Genomic DNA, 19,320 nt, shown 5'->3' on the forward strand with positions numbered 1-19,320 from the left:
CATACACCAACCTTCATGTGGTCACTGTTGGTTGAGAGAATCCTCCTTATGCTGTTCTGGAAACCCACAGTGACTATTGCTAGGTATTACAGGCTGCTTAAAATATTTCTAATACATTGGTGTTAACTTCGTAGCCTTGTATAAACTCCCTCCCGCCCTCCCTCCATCCAGACACTGAATCCCCAGTGATTAAACAAGCGAGATGGTTAAACCCTGTCTAGATTCTGGTTAGTGATCTCATATTTTGACTATTTCTTCTGATGAATGGTACTCATCCATCACAATTTTTCTTCACTGAAAAGCAGCAGGATGGGAAAAAACACTGATTTGGCCAGTTAAATACTTCTTTTCCAGACTGTCTGCAATTACAAAGGCTTTTGAAAAATCTGAATCAAGATAGTTTCAATTATGGTTAACATTTCATACCACGCTACATTTTAACCTGACCGTCCTTCAGATTGAATTTGACATGCCACTGCAACTGTAATCAATTTATGTGTGTATCAGACAAATAAAAATAGAAAATAGAAACAAATACTTCATGGTTCCTGGCTGCGAAAGAGCCATTGTGGTCAAAAGCATGAGATCATTACGCATTTTTTAATTCCATAAAACTTTGGTTTGTGGAGTTTTAGTTTACTATGTTCTTCAGCTTTGTGGTATTTATAAAGAATATTTAAACCAAAGTCCTGCAATGTAGCTGTGATGTATGATTCTCCTGGGAATGAAGACACAGTTCAGCTGCACTGCCAGGACAGGTGGTGAGCCAGATACCTTCTCAAAAGTCTGCGTGCAGTTTTGAGGACTTCGTGGTTGTGATCTTCTCCCCCTTCCTACTCCAGAGAGGAAAGTTCTCAGCGCTTCTGTTCACTCCTGCTAGGGAGCAGAAGGGAGAAGGTCTGTCAGCCACAGGTGGTATAATCTTCACTAGAGTTTCTCACTTGGTTGTTACTACCACTTTGGCATAAAAAGCAGTAATGGAAACCTCGGCTGTGCCCTTGGCTTCTGACCGCATCCTGCCTCTCCCTCCTGGGCACCTAAACAAAGGGAAGCATTTGACAAAAAGGTGTTTGATAGGAACCGCCATCTTGTGACTACTGCTCGGATAAGGTGCAAGCAGTGAAAATGCTTCACCCACATGGGAGAGTTATAAATTCTGTGGTCCTTTGTGGAGAACAGTATTTCAGACCCCGTGTTAGTTTCTCCTGAGAAACATATGAGTTGTTCCAAGCCTGTGAAGGCTTCCGGGAGATAGACCCTGAAAGCAGTCAGTGTGTCACTGTTGCAGGGGAGCCTGTTTGTCTCCTGTGGAAACTTTAATGGGAAGGAAGAACAAGTCACAAAGGTGGTTCCTTTATCCAAATGGGTTTGCATATTTTATAGTAGATCTCTTAATAGTTTATCAGTACTTGATGAACCTCTTTTACCTGCTAAGAGTTAGGGTAGAAAGGTTTCATCTTCAAAATGCTGGAGAAAACAAAGCAGAGAAGTCCTTGTTCAAGTCAAATGGTCACAAGTTTTTTTCTTTCTGCAGAGATCGTTAGTGCTTTGCTGTGACACTGGAAAGACTTGGTACACTAGTACACAATCCCTTTTGATGCCGTTCGAAATATAACAAAGAGTTTGCCTTGAAATGGTGTTTGTATGCTATAGGTATTCTCAGAACACTGTTTGGTGACTCTGTTCTGTGGTGGAGTGCATCAGCTGGGATGTATTATGACTACTTGCATTAAAGTATTTCTGGACAAATGGTCCAGCAGATTTAATTTTTAAGATGTTAGTGAATTATTTGTTTACTGTCATTGTGTTTATATATTTTATTTCTCCCTAAGTGCTTGGAGTTCCTGTGATCATTAGCCTTTGGTCGGGTGTGTTCGTGAAGCATGCATGAGTGTTTTATTGCCAACAGTGTGCCATCATCACCTGGGTTTAATCTTGCCTACCACTTTCCAAATAATATCCTTTTCTGTGGTTTGTAAGTCTGTCAAAATGCAATTATCTGGGCTGAAACAGATGAGTGACTGACTCAGAGTGTTTATTTAAAGTTTCAGCGAAACACTTCAACCATCTTTGAGAAACAACTGAGACGTAAATACCTTGGTTTTCCTTCTTAAGTGTTTCTTAACACTGGTTCAGTAATGAACTTTATTTCTCATTGTTTACAACTGAACCTCAAGATCTAGCAGCTGAAGGATTGCTCCGGTATCAGTAATTTGCCTTAGGCTGTTTTTCTGAAATTTCACCCAAATTTGGTCATTTTGTAAGCGTGAAAACTTGCCATCTCTGCACGCTTGGCAGGGGCTGTGTGCAGGCTGGCGTGCAGACCAGACAGGCTCCGTGTGCACCGAGCTGGCTTCAGACTGAGGACTGAGCACAGCGCTGTCTGTGTCTGCTCCATCTCACGTCAGGTGCTGGAGCCCGGAGCTGGGAAGAGGCAGTGCAGAAGGTGGGGAAAGGCAGAGGAAGGGGAGATCTGAGACTAGGTGGGAGTTAGCCCAGATGAACTGGGTGGGAACCGGGAGCTGAGGAAAACGTCCTGGAGAGGTGCTGTCCAGCTAGCATTAGTGTATGCTGTCTTCCAGCCTTCTATTTTCCTCTGCCTCAGTGGGTGTGTGTCGCAGACAGCTTTCTGGAGAGGGGGTGGCGCGTGGAGGGGGTCAGGTCTCCATCCAAAGGGTGCCGGTGCAGCAAGTGAGGCGAGCAGCGGCAGAGCTGGCAGGAGGTGGCCTCCTGGTCAGGCGTTCACTGCTCCCCTGGAGACCAGCGAGCGAATCCCTGAAACTGGCATCTTCACCGCAAGCCGTTAGGTGGTTGGACTCGCCAAGCCCAAGAGCAGTAGGAGTCTAGTGGAGCACCTACATGTGCCAGGCGGATGCAGTGGGAAAGTGGAGGGAGGGCAGAGATCTATCTGCAGCACACATCTGCAGGAACTCACAGCTCTTTAACCATATTTAGTCTTTGTTTATTCTGTGCAGAGTGGGAGTAATGCTGTCTAATATCACAAATAGGGTGAGAAATCATCAATAATTCTGAGAGCCATTCCTAATGTGATCCTATAGAGCCAGCCCTATGGGCAGGCCCAAAAGCAAGTAACTATCTTGCATTCAGGCCAGAAGACGGATGAACACACGTTGGAGTACTGCTACCCACTGACTGCCAGGGTTAAAAGAAAGACCATTTGACTGCCTGTTCGCTGTCTGGGAAAAGAAGGCTCTGTAAAATAGTAGATGTGGTCGCGTAATTGAGGTTGACATCACCGCATTTACTCTTGACACTGAAGACAGAACCATGGACATCGGAATACACTAGCAGTGTCATTGCTGTATAATAAATGGGAGGGAGCCCGGTGTGTGCATTCCCCTGAAAGTCATGGATATGCCTTGGAAAACCTAGAGGCAGTATTTTAATTTGAGATTAACCTAGAATTTTATTTAGTTGGTGCTGAATCTGTCTTAAGGAAGAGAATAATTATCTGCTCCTTCAACACAGTACTGAAAAGGTATAAGCACTCTCAAGACCACAATCACATATTCTAGTACTTAGATGAATATAACATTCAAGGAAGGTAATAAAGACATCCTAATGTGTCTTATCTTTTCTCATAACCACGACTTAGCTGCCTAATCCTGTAAGCTACCATTTGAGATAAAGATAACTACCTTATACTTCTTGCTGTTTTTGCTAGATCTTCTGGAAGCTTCCTAATACAGGGTGGAGGGGGACAGGCAGCCCTTCAGCAAAAAAGAAAATAGTTTTGTGGCGTTACTGGGATGACAGGGCTTCACTATTTCCTCTTGCTTGAATTTCTGGACCTCTTGCCACCCTTTTCCCCTCTCTTTTTTTTTTTTTTTTTTAAGCTGATGTGGTTTGTGATTCTCTGGGTATTTCTCACTGAAAACTCTCATGTCCTGCTGCTTCAGGGCAGGGGTCTCACTGCCCGGTTTTCCAGTTCCCTGAAGAGGGAAATCCGAGGTGTGTTGGATTGCAAGAAAAGATAAAACTGAAACATACCACTGATGTTAAGAAACCAATTCCCAGAAGAGGAGGAGCTTGAACTGGGTATGGAAAAGACAAGGAAAGGTGCCTGCTGACCTTTTTCTTTTTATGTCGGGCATACTTGGTTGCTCTCTGTGGGTGGTCCCGTAGTGGTATGGTGTCTTTTCATCTTGATAATTTGTTTGCCATTTCTCATGTGGTTATAGATAGTATGGGGGATTTTACATGTGATTCTTCTTTGGAAATACAAATGTATTTTCATCGTTAGGAGTTTTTAATTTCTGCTTTTTAATGCAGTTCCAAATGCATGGAGCTTCTAACACAACCAAGAAGTTTCTGTGCATTTTCAGCAACTTTCCAGTGGGTGAGCTGGTGTCAGACTCCAGCCCTTGCTAGCTCATCCAGGGAGCAAAGCCAATGATTTATTAATAACGTAGCTGCGGTTCCAGCACTGCCACTCAGGGCGGGTAAACACTCCTCCTCTGCAGAGGGACAAGATAGTGTACTTTTCACCTCTGCAATTACATGCAGCGTTCTCGGCAATTTCTGTCTTTAACTCGACCATTGCTTTTTCCATTTGTTTCTAAAGTGATTGGCCAAGAAAGTGTGGAATCCCCAACAGGGAAGAGGGCCAGTGAGCCCGAGCTGGACTGGGAGTCCTGGTGCATTGTTTGGCGCACACACAGGTGTGGGGTGGCCTGGCCAGGGTGAAAGCATCCCTGCCAGAAGTGGCAGAGGGGCTTGCCAGCAGCAGAACAGGTCATCCCCGTAGCAGTTCATGGCTGCTGGGCATCCAGCTTGAGAGCTGAGGTTTGTGCCATGCTGGTGGCCAAGGCAGTCACTTGCTCCTGGTACATTAGATCCACCTTTCTCTATGGAACACCAGTGAGGTCCCTTGGTACCTGAGGGACTTGCTACATCATACTGATGGCCTTTTCCACACGGTGGGACTCTTCCAAATAACAGGCCTTTTCCAAATCTTTGATTCGCAACTCTCAAATGAACCATCTTCTCAAGTCACCTTGGGCAGGTGACTCGCTGTAGAAAGCTAATTCAGTTTTACAGCAGTCTGCTGTTTGCTTCTGATCCGATCAGCCAGCCTCCTCACTGCCAAGGCGTGTCTCCTGCTCCTTTTTGGTGCCATATAACTGATTTTATGGCTTTTCCTGAGGCACATTAAGATTCCTGCTGCATTGTTGAGGGAACCGTTGCCAGCGTACCAGCCCGTTGCCTTGTCCTTGCTGGGCTGCTCACCATCTAGGCTCACAGCCATCGCAGCAGCGAAGACCTGTGTTCATTACTTGCTCGCTCTTTTCTAACCTGGTTAGACATGTGGTATGGATGCTGGAGGGTGTAGTCTGTGTGCTTAGACGTGGTGGCTTTCCTTCATAGGCCACCGAGAGAGCAGTAGGGTGTCTCAGGGCTTGACTGTCTGTTCTGCAGTTATCTTTGCCTACCTTTTCACTGCAAAATGATGTTTCCATACCAAGGGAGTTTAATCTCGGTCCTGTTCATATGAGCAAGGTTGCACATTAAAGTCAGCATACATCTGCTTGAAGGCTTTTATGGGAATTGTAAAGGAGGTGAGTAAAGAAGAGGTACATCAGGAAGTTGCACCATGCCATGGCCATCTTCTTGCTTGGTCTTCTGTTCTTCTGCTACACTGCTGTTGCCTTTTCTCTTGCCAGCTGACCTGCAGTCAATCAACTTACCTTTCTTTACTGGCATTACTTCTGGAATGGCTGTTTTTGTCCGCTCTTGAGATACTGAGAAAAGTTGAAGAAAATTGCCTCTTTCCAAGCTCTTTTCTTCTTCTTTTACAGTTCAGTCTAGTTAAAACTTAATGGTGGAGTATGTTGTTTACCAGCAAAAAATCCATGTCACCTGCAGTTACCCTGTGGCCCCATTTGCAATTTACACAGCAGTCTTCTGTCTTCCATGGAAACACTTGATTGTTGTGATGGGTAGGTACATTAAAGCTGCCCAGCCATCAGTTAACTGTGTGCAATGCTGAGTATCATGAGACTCCATAGAGATTTTAGACACTTGTTCTATAATGTTCTATAATGTTCTATCTGTGGATACGTTGATTTCTCTGAATGGGCAGAGTTGGAGGGCATAAATCACTGCTCTGCTACTGCAGCCTGTTTGGAGTTGCATGGCAGGCTGCACCTGGTCCTTCCACGGGAGGAGCTGTGTGTTTTTTAGAGCCCTGTACAAGGTGACTTCGCATCCTGTGAAGGGTCTCACCACCCATGTAATAGAAATCAGACGTCTGAGGAATTTTAACTAAATGAGGTCATGCTTCATTCTGCTTGCTTTATGTTCGTTCCATAAGGGTCTTCCCCTGTACTATGCGTTGGCTGCCTCTCGTTCCATGAAAGTTGCCTGTGTGCGTTAGAGATTTATTTCAGGGGTTGTCCACAGTTGCTTGTGATGTACTGATTGACGCTGGTAGCCAAACATGAAACTTAGATAAAAATAACTGGTTTAGATTTGAGAGCCAGTGAGGGGGGGAAATGGGAAAAGAAAAAGAAAAGGAGCTGCGTAATTGGGGAAGAAATAATCTTTATTTCCTTATTATTCTCAAATTATTTTCAAGGCAGTAAACACAGAAATAAAATAAATTGGTGTTAGTTTAAACTGTTGTTTGTTTCTTTGAATTTTCTTCGTCTTATTTGTTAGAGTAATCTCAAGGATGTTTGTCAAATGGCTTACAGTTTCATAAGTGTCTTATTTTTTGGTGTCTGCAAAAATCTGCTTGAGTTCTCTCTCTTCTGAGCAATTTACTGTTGAGTGTACTTCCCTTGATATTGCAAGGCAAATTATTAAACCATTCTCTATAGCCATCCTTCTCAACATTTGTTTGAAAGATCATCTTGAGAGACTCAAAGCTCTTTGTGCATTGCAAATGTGCTCTTCAGCAGAACGTTTTGTCTTTTTCCATTTAAATGAATATCTCCTGTTAAGTCTTTAGTGTTAAGACTCTTACATCATTTGGACATTCCATTTTTTTGTAAGACTTCCATTTTTCTTCAGTATTTTTCTATTTTTTCTGTCGGTTACAGACAGTTCTTGTTCTCTATCTTTATGAATAAAATGATCATTTTTATTTTACCAGCTTTCAGTTTCTTACAAATAATTGAAATTTTCAGAAGAGCAGCTAATGGGTTTTCTTGGCTTGTTGGAAACTGAAGCAAGCTGAAGTCACCTGAGAATTTTTTGCCTTCTCTTCCTTTCCTACTTTAAAGTAAGAAAGTGAATTTGCTTTCCACTTTTTCTAGAAACAGAAGTGTGTAGGTGCATATAAATATGTATGCACACTCACCAACTTCAGTGGGTGGACTTGCAAGGTGGCTTTAGAAGTACAGAATTAATTTATCAGCAGTTTCCAAGTTTGTTTTTGTTGGTTTTATTTGTTTTCTGGTTTGTTGGGTTTTTTGGTGGTTTTTTTTACAGGAAAATAGATCCAACAATCCAACAGCTGAAATATTTCAAGTGCAATATAAGAGATGCTTGTGTTTTTTTGAAATACTTTTTTTCATCTAGGTCTTTGTGCTGGTCAGGTGTATGGCACCAAGTGAAGTCTGAGGAATTTGAACTCTCCATTAAAAGCTTAGTGTTTCTGTTACTAGGACAGTTTGGTCCTTTTGACATTATTTTTCTTTTTCTTAAATAGTTCAAGTATGTCTCATTTTCAAGATAAGGGATCTTATTCTGATCTCCATTTCTTTCTATGAAATTAGATATGTTTCTACTTAGGCTAAAAGAATCATGTTTTCATAAGCATGCATATTTGCAAGTCAACATACTCTAGATGTGAAATTATGCAAAATTAAAAAAGTTTGAAGATTTTTTTTATACCTTAAGGAAGAAGTAAAATGCTAAGTTACATTTTTAAAAATCTATGACTAGTCATTCTTAAAACTTAACTAAATCCCCTAAGTCCTTCCACATATGCTTAACTCTGTGGGCATGTGTAGCCCTACAGATTCTGTGAGATGGTACATATTCACAGCAAGTGCAAAGGGAATACTTTAATGAAAATGTGTTATCTGGTTTTTTACTTTCTGAGAGAAGTTGGGAAGCAGATAGACCTGCATAGGAACACTGAATTCCCACATTGTGATGCTAGATGGAAAATAGTTGTAAACTCAGTCCAAACTGAAGTCTAGTGGTTTTTCTTGAGTGTTGAAAGTGCCGTTGGTTATTGAGCTCTCATGTACTAAAATATATAGGGAAATGCATAAATGCAAGGCCTGTAGAACAAGAGGAATCATCCCTCTGCATATGAATACATAGTCAGTGTTTTCTTTAGTTGTTTTTTGTGGGTTTTCTTTTTTTTTTTTCTTTTTGGTATTTCTGCATTTGAAAAATAATACCTGAACTGAATGTTTTGGGGTGGTAGAGTTAGTGTGGCTGTCTATAGACAGGAGCAGGAGCTTGAGTATCTCAAAACACCCTGCCCTCCTATTGACTGGGACTATTTTTAGCCCCAGGGAGCCTGGGATTATTGGAATTGAGAAGTTCCTGATTATGCAATGGTGAAATTGTTGAATTGATTGATTGAGGCCACACACGTTCCCAACCAGAATTTGCTGAGGGGCTGCCTAGGAGGAATCCCAAAGGAGATGAAACAGTTTGTACTCTTTGTCAGAAAGTCTTCCAGAGGAGTGTTTATGGCTTAGGTACCTCTGCAGCTGCTGGCACTGCTGTCTCTGTGGCTGTTCTTGCTGTGTGCTGCCACTGCCCCAGACAGTGGCCTCTTGCTCTGTCAAAGTTTGAACAGTATGTAATATCTTCAGGTATGTAATATCAATACCAAGCAGATGATGTCTAGCTCACCAGCATGCCCACAGTTGCAAGTGCATTAGTTTATTAAAATGTGACCTGACCTTTACAGGCATGTACAAGTTTGCTGAAGCTGCACGACACAGAAAATTGTACGGTTTGGGGTTTTTTTTCTTCCAGTAGGAGAGGTGGTTGTGGCATCAGGTGATTATTACTTTTTTTTTTAAATATTTTTTTGGTGTATCTAAACTCCAGGAGATATTTGGACCTCAGAGTGTCTATGGAAACCAGAAAATCTTTTTGCCCTTGCAGAACCGGTTGCTCACATGCCTTCTAAAACCATCCATGTCTTGGAAGTCATGTCCTTTTTTCTTTTCTTCCCCCATAAGACTCCATATTTAGTCCTGAGAGATCATGGAATTTCATCAGCATTTGTTACCTTTAGTTTGTTTTCTTAAGGAAACAGGTTTTGCATAATTGCACTATCTGTGTTTTTGCCAGCATCATCCTCACACCCTAATAACTTTTGAACACCCTGGCCAATTTCAGGCAAAGTCGCCGGAAGCAGGCAGCTCAAAGACATACTGTAAAGTTCTTAGTGGTTATGCAAAAATTAGTGTCTGGGTAGAAGACAGAGATCCACATTACTGCCCCGTTAAGGAAAAGGCTAGAGCGTGCATGAGCTGTTCCCGAGCATGGCCTGCCAGCCACATGCACATTTTGGCTGGCCCTTCAGGGCACGCACAGCTTGAGCAGGTTATATTTATCGTGTGAGTTGTTTCCTTGTCTGTAGTTAGGAGGGGTGGGAGGGTGTTCTGGGGGAGAAGGAAGGAGGGAGGTGGGCGTTTGGGGAGAACAGAGGTGGGTGGGTGGAGCAAGGTTGGGGGCAAGAGACTGATGTTTGCAAGGAAGCAGGCCTCCTTGTTTCTGCTCCTCGTGGGATAACCTGTCTTTTAAGGGTGATGGGGTGCCCCGTGCCAGATGTTAGACTGTGCAGTAATGGGGGAGGCACGCTCTGTTATTTCCCACTAACAGCATCAGTGAGTTGCCTCAGTTAACTTTGGATTTGTACACTTGGCTTCAGGCTGGAATTTCCCCATTTCAACTACTTAAGGAAAATATAAATAATTGGATTGGTTTGATGATTGATAACAGTGGTGCTTTGATAAGATGGCAGGTAACCATGGCTGCCGTCATCCCAAAGTATGAGGTAAGGTGTAGAGGGAGTCTTAATTTAGCTGGTATGGTTTAGAAAGCCTAACACATATCCCTTAGGGTTCAAACCTGAGACAGGCACACTAACAGAAGAAAACATGACGACGTTGCATGGTGATGCTTCTCCTGTAAGAGCAGCCTTCAAAGACAAGGAGGTTGTCCATAGGTGCAGCCCAGCTCCTCGCAGCTGTGCACATCGGGAGGACGCGAGGCAGCTGGAGTAAGTCAAAACTAGACAGGTTCAGGCTGAATATAAGGCAAATCATCTTCATTGTGAGGACAGCTAAGCAGTAGATGAGATTGCATGGAAAGGTTGTGCAGGCTCCACCCATGGAGGTTTCCAAGACCTGGCTGGAGCAACCTGGTCTGGCCCAGGACTGACCCTGCTCTGAGCAGGTTGAACTGGGGACGTCTCGATGTCCTTTCCAACCCGAGTTAGCTTTTCCTTTTGCCAAAAAACCCCCACCATGTTGTGCTGCAGAAAAGTGTCTTACAGCAGTTCGGTATTGACTGTACAGGTTGGGGGTGTTACATTTATGAATGGGACATCAATGATAAGCATGCTAAGAATATGTATTGAACCCTGTCTTAAAAGCAGAATGCAGTACCTGAGCAAAATGGTTGTGGATGCATTAGTTGATTCTTGGCTCAAGAGATAAAAGAAACATTTTTTTGCTTTTTTTAAAATTTTATTTTATTCAAAAATCTTATTTTTATGAAAGATAAAGGTAATTTTAGTAAGTAAAACCGAACTAATTTATTATGCATAAGCAATTCCCAGCCTGGGCCTGGATGAATTATTATTTTTGTTGCTGCTAAAGAAAAAGTAAAAAACTGAAGAAAGCTGTGGATTTATAAAATATTCAAGACACGATGTGGCCATACAACTTCTAGACAGGAAGTGGGTTCTTAGTTTTAATATGCAAAGTTATGGGCTGTTACTTCTGCACTCACCTTGTTTTGTTTGTTTTAAAATTATAATTCTTAGCACATGCTTAGCTTTTTAATACAGTCTGTGGGCTGTCTTGTGCCATTGATTTTAAGCAAACTACTTGTTGTTCTTAATAGGGAGATTATTCATTTAAAATAATAATAATCAAAAAATAAAGACAGGAATGTGTCATGGCTTGTTCAAGAACGTGGTTTTGATATTAAGCCAGCCAGGTAGCAGCTCCGAAGACCATTGCCCCTGCAGAAGTGGAGCCTCTTACTACAGTGCCTGGGTGATGGGCACTGGAGTCCTTTGAGTCCCCAGCTCCTTGGTGCGCTCTTGCCCTCTCTCACTTCTATACTGAATTGAAGCCTGTGGCGCACCCTCAATGCAAGCCACAGCTTGTTCCCAGTCTGGATAATCAGCGGCAGAAAAGTAGTTTTTCTGCTAAAACTTTCTATTACCCTCCTCAAATGTGGCCCTATGCATTAGGCTAGGCTAGTTCTAGAGGACAAAGGCAGGGAAATGAAAGGTCAGAGGCAGGTACCATCCTTGTAGGATGAGGGGAGTCGCAGAGTGCTGGGAATTTAGTGTGATAATCTGTTTGTTGTTACTACCCATTGCAGATAAGGAGACAGCTCATTGAAAGTGGTATTTTCAGGTGAACTCGCATGGGAAGTGCACAACAACTTACGATGTGCTTGTTGATAACCTTCGCTTCATGGATGACAGGAGTTTCTAGGGAACGAGTTTCAAACCAATCTGTCTGCGCCCTCAGTTTCAGGACTCTGACTCATATGTGGGAGCAGGTTAAAAGTTGTATGAAGCAATTATTTTCCCTGTTGCCTGCCTCATCCTGCTGATGGAATTTGTGCTGCCGTGCACCAGGGGACTGAGTGTCTGTGGAGCAGTTCCTGAGCTGCTGTGGTTTTACAAGCAGTGATGAACCAAGCCTCACTCCAGAGGCTTGATACTGATGCACCCTAAATTTAAAGCACTCAGTTTTGTCTCGGTATACCGTTACAAGGTGACCTTGCTAGCCTAGTAGTTTTTTGCAAGAATCCAAAGTGGACTCTTATTGTAGATGTTGACCCAACCAACATGTTGAATAACCCTGCATGTTGTGTACAGCTGACTGCTTTGCTGCTTGGTTCATATGTGCTGTCATCTCAGTTGGACTTAATATTTGCCTTTCTAATAAACAAAAAAATCCAGGATCCCGTTTGACTAAGATGGACACTACAAGTTTGAATTTTTGTTATTGCAATGATTGGTATTTGGGAGTCAGCCCTGTTCCTCGCTGAAACTAATCTCATCAGGAGTTCACAGGGACATGGAGCATATGTTAAAAAGGGAATGAAAAGTGCTTATAGGTGTTTTCCCACAACTGTTGTAGGTCCAGAAAGCTGGTCTCAGAATTTATTTAATTTTGGTAGCTAGGGCTGGATTAATCTGCTCACTATTTTCAGTGCTCATTCCACTGCGGTTTATTTTGGGTCATTTAATTTCAACAAGGCTTGATCTGTTTACAGCGCTTTCTATAGTAGCATGACGGGGCCACACAGCTCTCTTATAGTACGTTCTTTGGTAACCAGGAGCTCAAAAAACTAGTAAATGAGGCACATACATGCATAAGTTTAGAGAGGACAGTACATTTTTGTATGGTTGGATTATTTTGGAAAGTTTTCTGAAATAACCAATCTTTTGTGCACTGTGGGTTGCTTTGCAGAGCTTGAAGTGATGGTATATAGTAGCCGTGTGCTTTCAGAGATAAAAGTGGAGGGCTGTCTGAAGGCACTCTTCAGACTTAAGGTACTTCAGAAGACACTGTGGTTGAGAGTTGCTCTCAATCTTTATTTGAGGAGCACTTTCGTTTCCATAGGTAGGTATTTCCATGAGGTAGAGGAGTTTGATTTGATTTTGCTGTTCTAATTTTCAGATTTGATGTATGAACCATTCATATACAAAGTTGGTTAGGGTTAAATAGATCCCAGTTAAAAATGTCTTAATCGGTTGGCCTCATCAGCCGACACAAAAGCGTACATGCTCATTGCCTGCACTGAGCATGCACCAGCTTAAGGTTATGAAGGCAACAGCCTTGCTCCCCCCAAATGGAAGAGCCAGCCGCCTTCTGCGTCCATCAAATTGTGACTATTTCTGGTTCTGTTCATGCCAGCTGACGGAGTAGTTTTCCTTTTGTGTACTTCATTAAACCAGACAGGATTAGTGACTCACACAACAGAAGTCAGAAGGAAGGCATGATGTCCTGACAATGGCTGCATCTATACTAGCAGATTAAAACAGCACCAAGAAGTGTTCCTGAGTGCCAAGACTGTGTCTTTTCTCAAATTTTTATTTTTTTTTTTAATTCTTCTGGCCTCTGCCATTCAGCATACTCCAGAGCAGTGGCCAGGCGCAGTTCAGGAAGGGTCTGTTCTCAGTAGTTTGATTGTGTGGAAATGGCTGGTGGCATTCCAGTGGGCCTTGGTGCATGAGAACCTTCCTGAACAGGTTTGTCACTCCTGTGTAGGTAGTTGCTACATCCTTACAGCAGATTACAGGCAAAATCAGAGGTGTTTTGGTGTCTGAGTAAGCAGTATATAACATTAACACTGTTTACTCTGGGACACTCGAAGCGTACTGAAGGTTTTGTAGCAGAGCGTGTGTGTGTATGCATACAGAGAGTCGGTGCACATGTGGACTGTGTGATGTGCTTGTATAGGGATCTTAATGTTTTCCTGACGATAGGAGGATATTCCTGCGTGGCTACAAATTGTAAAGCCCTTATACCAGTGCACAGAAAGTTTAAAAGGTGGTTTTTAAAAACATCTCAATTTGGAAACTTACCTTCTACAAGTTGAGTGTGTCAAGCGCAGTTGGAGTAATGCTCTAGGTCTTCTGGCCACAACTCTTAAAATTTTGTGACTGTTTGTGAGCTGTGTCATGGAGGAGCTTCAGATCTCAGCAGTTTCTGCCCCATAGCTGCATAACCTGCCAGTGCACTCCACGATTTCTCTTTCTGGGGGAAAACATATCAGCACATAATATGCTGCTCTACTTACATTTTGGTCAGCATGCACTGCTTGTAGAGGTGTGCTCCATGTCCGTCTCCTCCAACACAAGCCATCTCAGAGGTGACTGCCCACCCTTGTTTTTATTGTCTCGTAACTGTTTAAAAATTCCTGCTTTCAGGTTGATCAGGAGGTCTCCTTTTGCTGTGTGCCTTCAGATTTAGCTCCATGCGCCACTTCTAAATTTAGGTTGCAAAAGTGCCAGCTTGACTTCTGTTCTTTTATACTTGAATGGAAATAGTTCAAAGTTGTGCTGATGTAATAAAAACAGGAGGCTGGAAGGCAGTGAACTGGAATAAGGGTGAACATACAAGAGAACATGAGCAGAGAGTGGTCACTTTAGATCCTTACGGTGATGAGCACACAATTATTTTTTAATACAATGTACTTAAAAGCTTAATTTCTCTTAAAGAAGGCTTAAATTTGTTATTCATAATGTAAAGTAATTTATAAAAGATATTTATGTTATGGTAACACCAGATACTCTAGCCAGGATACCATGAGAGGCAGTTCAGGCGGTCAGGATAATAGAGTATTAATTGTAGGGCAGTGATCAGTACTTAACAATGAAAATGCTGTTTCAAAGTCTTTCTCTTGTTTTTCATGGCTAATAGCCTTAGTGATCAATCAGAGGTAGTGGGCTGAGGCAGAGCTTAAGGCCATCAGCTCCTCCCAAGCCTGCTACATAGTTCCCAGGAAACACCCTGTATTTCATTAGTTCTTGCTTAGTTTATGGTGTAATATTTTGCTTGAAGGCATTAAACTATCATCAAAAGCAGCAGACCAATTAGTGTGACTTCTTTTTCCAGGGTCGCTGTACAAGGGAGAACTGCAAGTACCTTCACCCACCAACACACTTAAAAACTCAACTGGAAATCAATGGCAGGAACAACTTAATCCAACAAAAAACTGCAGCAGCAATGCTTGCCCAGCAAATGCAGTTCATGTTTCCAGGGACACCACTACAGCCAGTGGTAAGTATATTTCTCTGATGGTGTTAATGGTAAGTAAAGTTGAAGACTATACTGACCCACAGAAGTTCTCTAAACTACTATCAATAAAAATAGTCCCCATCTGTTGACTTAAGGAATTGCCGAGATGCTAGAGATATGGTCATTTATATCTGCATTAGAAGATATAATGGAGTGTTGCTGTGGATTTGATATATTTTTTTTATCCCACAATAATTTGCATTTGCTCCCTCTCTTTTTTGTTTTTTTTTTTTCCCCTTCATTGAGTTCATGTCAGGTTTAGTCTAGATTTATGAGGGTGTTGCCAATAATCCTTCTGGAGGGGAATTTTTATTTATTATTATTATTATTATTATTATTATTATTATTATTATTATTATTAGCAGCAGCAGCAGCAGCAGCAGCAGCAGCAGCAGCAGCAGCAGCAGCAGCAGCTAGTAAGCTGTTTGAGTAGGAATGCAAAGTTTCTCAGGAGTCTATGAGTTTGAATGACTTTAAATAGTATTTAATCCCAGTACCAGGAACAAAGGTTAATGTCATTCTGGCTTTTCTTACTCTCTTGAGATCTGAAGTGTCCCAGGATAAGACAGAATTGCTGGTGCATGCACTTTACAAACTTGACATTTTATCTTAAGGTAATGTGTATAGTGCCCGGAACACTTCAAATCCAGAAGGTGACATAAAACCAGAGTCTTACATGCATGAGCAGCGTCTTTGGATACACATTAAAATGATCAGTTGCTCTGGGCTGCCCTTGCAGTTGAGCTCCTCATTGTACCAGACTTCCAAAGCTTCGTTAGGCAAATAATCAGAATTAAACTTTTCACACATGGCTGCTAATGATGCTTTCTCAATCTGAATGCCTAGTGTTAGGCATCCCACTGGAGTAGGATTTCTTTCTCTAACTTGAGGCATCTGGAGTGTTGGCATCAACTTCTGAGTTGGGCTTCCAAGGTCCGTTTATAGTTTATCAAAAGACATAGGCACTTCTAATTACTATTCACTCGGCTTGCTTCAGATGCCTGCATTTGGATTAGATGATCTGGTTTTTTAAGTGCCTTTGTCTTTCCACGGGCTATCACAGGAGCCAAGTGTAAGCCTCTCAGAGCAAGACGTCTGTATTTGGTCACAGGAAGCTCATCCCAGAAGCCTTTTTCAAATGTGAGAAATATCTGCTGTAAGGTGGGAGGCATGAACAAAATTTGGGTGTCAGAAGTCCCTGAATTTCTGGTACATGGTCATCAAAATGTATCTTGGTATACTGGCATAATGTGTTCTGCTATTTCCTGGGTTTTTACTGCTTGAGTTTTAAACAGAAGAAGTTCTGATGAAGTAGTAGATTCTACCTCGTAGTATTATGAGAAACACTGAAGTGGCAAAATTATACCTTTTTCTACTAACCCATTTCATCATTTGAACTTTACAGTTTTATTGATGTAATGCAATCTGTACTGATGGCTGTGATAAGTGCGCCGGGTTTTATTTCTCTGTCTCGCATAAGTTGCCAGATTAAGATGACTCAGCCTTGACCACTCATTAAAAAATGAAAGAAAATTCCATAGAAGTCACTTGACATGTGGATTTATTTTTAAAATTATGTCTGATACAAAGCTGTTATTTGTATTTTACATAACACATATTGTCCTCAACATAGTTGAACTCTTGTTTCATATAAATGTTCATTATTATGCTCTTAAGAATTTGGTTTGCACTTGACATATAAACTGGGCTGTTTGATGTCAAGCAGTTTTGATCTCTGATAAAACCAGAGCATTATTCACTTTCAACTCTCTAGGGCAGGTAGATGCCATTTCCATACAGTTGGGTATCCTAACTGATCTGCTGCTCAAAGCATCTTCTTGGTACTAAGTCAAGTTCATTTATAATTTAGTAGTTCATTCCAAAGACAAAAAAATATCAAAACCAGAACCAAACAGAAATAAACCTCCTGCTCCTGTGCTCTCTTGTGTGTTTTCTACCTACTGTGCGTGGCTGGCTTCCTTTCTCCAGCAGAGGCCGTGCGGGCCATGTTGAGGAGAAAGACATTCCTCCTTTGTTCCTTAGTGTCCTTTGTCATTCCTTAGTGTTCTGCTGTTGTGCGGTTCATTTCTAGCTGCTGACTTATTTGGGAACTTAATTTCTGACAAAGCTGATCTGTGTCCTGTATTCTGCATAGTTTTTCCTCATTTATAATTATAGCTTCACTCTCTGGGGTAAATGTCAGTTTTGCAGAACTAAAGCACTTTGCAGGTCTCGCCGTGGTCTGACTGTGGTGATGTTCTGCCTCCACCCCCCATGGAACTGGTGGTAACAAACCCACCATTCTGCCTTGGTAGGGCTGCGTTTTAGCATCACACAAGTGCTCTTTCTTCTGGTCATGACTTCACTGATTCGCTGTAGGAAGGCATGAAACAGATTTTTAGACCGTATCATTCCTTCCAATCAGATTTTTTCGTCAGATGAACTCTAGCTAAGCCTGAGTAATCCCTTTCTAAATATTGTGTCCGGCTGAGATTATAATATTTATTCTGCTCGCCACTGGTGGCAGCTGAGCACACAAACATCTGCAAAGGTGAGCTTTTTCAATGTGAGAGCCATAGTAACATATAATTGGAGGAGGTGGCAAAATACAGCATGCAAACAGATGGAAGGTACATGCCAAAGAACTCATTATGTATACTCTTATTAGAAATATGGCTTTAATATAGTTAATAGCACTTCACCTATGAAATCTGTTACTTTGAAAAATAGCCTGTGTTCCCAAGGAAAACAGGTATTGAGAAAAAGCAATAAAGTGTATGTTATTTCTACTTTTAGATGTGTAAATAAGCCTGCGATGTAAGCTAGACCTCCATAGAGATTCAGGTTCAAAGTACGACTTCCTTTGCATCGGCAGCCTCTTTTCCAATAATAGAGCTACAAAGGCAGTTCTTCATATGCTGCTGGAATGTGTTACGTGATTAAAAGAAGAGAGTATGCCATGTGTTTTTCCAGCTGTTTGAAATTTTTTCATTAAGAAAATGAATCGGTGCCAGAAAGAACATGCAAAAGACAACTAGTGAGCTCTTGATTAAGGGGATGGTTTTTTTCATCTGTGTCTGTGTTTTCCTTTTGCAGCCCACATTTCCAGTGGGTCCCACAATAGGAACGAACACGGCTATTAGCTTTGCTCCTTACCTAACGCCAGTAACACCAGGAGTTGGCTTAGTCCCAACTGAGATCCTACCCACGCCGCCTGTCATTGTTCCTGGAAGTCCACCGGTTTCAGTCCCCGGTTCAACTGCTACCCAGAAACTCCTCAGGACTGATAAACTGGAGGTATTGTAAACACTGCCATGACTAGAAATGCATCCTCAGTTAGGCTGTGTGAAAGATCCTGCAGGGGAAAAATTCCATTGTTTTAGAAACGATACTTAAATTTAGTTGCTACAAGTAAAAACTGGGCAGGATTTCTACACTTACAGACAGTGGTAATTAAACACTGTTACTTTTAAGGTGGTGCATGCGCTCGAATTTAATACACAGGCATCAGCATGAATTTTCATCATTGGTAAAGTTCATCTCCTCTGAAATACCTCAAGTATACATGCCTGTAAAGGTATGCCTGGATGAAATATCAAACAAGCACTTTTTTACGGCAGTATTAATTCTATCCCTGTTTTTATGCATTGATATTAAGGATCTGGTGGTAGCAAACCCACAAATCCGTAGCCTTATGGATTGATATTAGAGGAATGGTATAGCCCTTCAGCCTAGAGGTACAAATCGATATGTCGAATGTTACAAACCCCACAGCAGGCTGAAGGGGCAAGCCTCCAGCTGTGTGCAGAGCCTCCCTGGTGCTGGTGGATCTCCACATGGCCGGGCTCAGAGGAATCTGTGATCCAAGTACATGAGATGGCCAAATGGGTCTTGCAGAAATGAATGTCCTTTCCCAAAAGGCTAAACACTAGTGGCTAGAGCGTGTTTCTCCTTAGGAAAATCAGTGTGTTCATTCTGTCCGTTTTTGAAAATGATTTTTTATGGAGGCTCTCAATTTTGTTTGTAGACCCCATAAAAAAATAGAGTGCATCTGCTGCATACCCTCCCTAGGTCTCAGCAAGAGGAACTCCTTCCCTACCAGTGGACCTGCAAGAATATAAACTGTAGCCAGAAAGGGATTGAATGTCTTGTGATTCCCAGCTAATTTTGCAGGGGCAGTTACTTCAGTAAGTATCCTTCCCAGGTGTTTTCTAGGCAGGGAAGAGGAAAGGCATTTGGGAACGCTTCTGTTGCATGTCAAGTTCATGTAGCTGCCGTACCACAGAGCTACCTGAGAAGCCAAGTACATCAAGGGTAAAACAGA

At 42.1% G+C, this 19,320-nt stretch overlaps 1 protein-coding gene across 12 annotated transcripts in view; it reads left to right on the forward strand.

Annotated features, from left to right (window-relative positions):
- Positions 1 to 19,320, forward strand: part of MBNL2 (muscleblind like splicing regulator 2) — a 113,581-nt gene that overhangs the window by 62,937 nt on the left and 31,324 nt on the right. For 10 of the 12 annotated variants that reach the window (XM_056327540.1, XM_056327545.1, XM_056327544.1 and 7 more), the window contains 2 exons: positions 14,814 to 14,978; positions 18,093 to 18,293. In XM_056327540.1, coding sequence (XP_056183515.1) covers positions 14,814 to 14,978; positions 18,093 to 18,293 — 366 coding nt within the window. The remainder of the gene's footprint in view (positions 1 to 14,813; positions 14,979 to 18,092; positions 18,294 to 19,320) is intronic. The other 2 variants (XM_056327551.1, XM_056327552.1) reach the window with 1 other exon arrangement.

Source organism: Falco biarmicus, chromosome 2, assembly GCF_023638135.1.
Source record: "Falco biarmicus isolate bFalBia1 chromosome 2, bFalBia1.pri, whole genome shotgun sequence".
In the NCBI taxonomy this organism is placed as follows: Eukaryota; Metazoa; Chordata; class Aves; order Falconiformes; family Falconidae; genus Falco; species Falco biarmicus.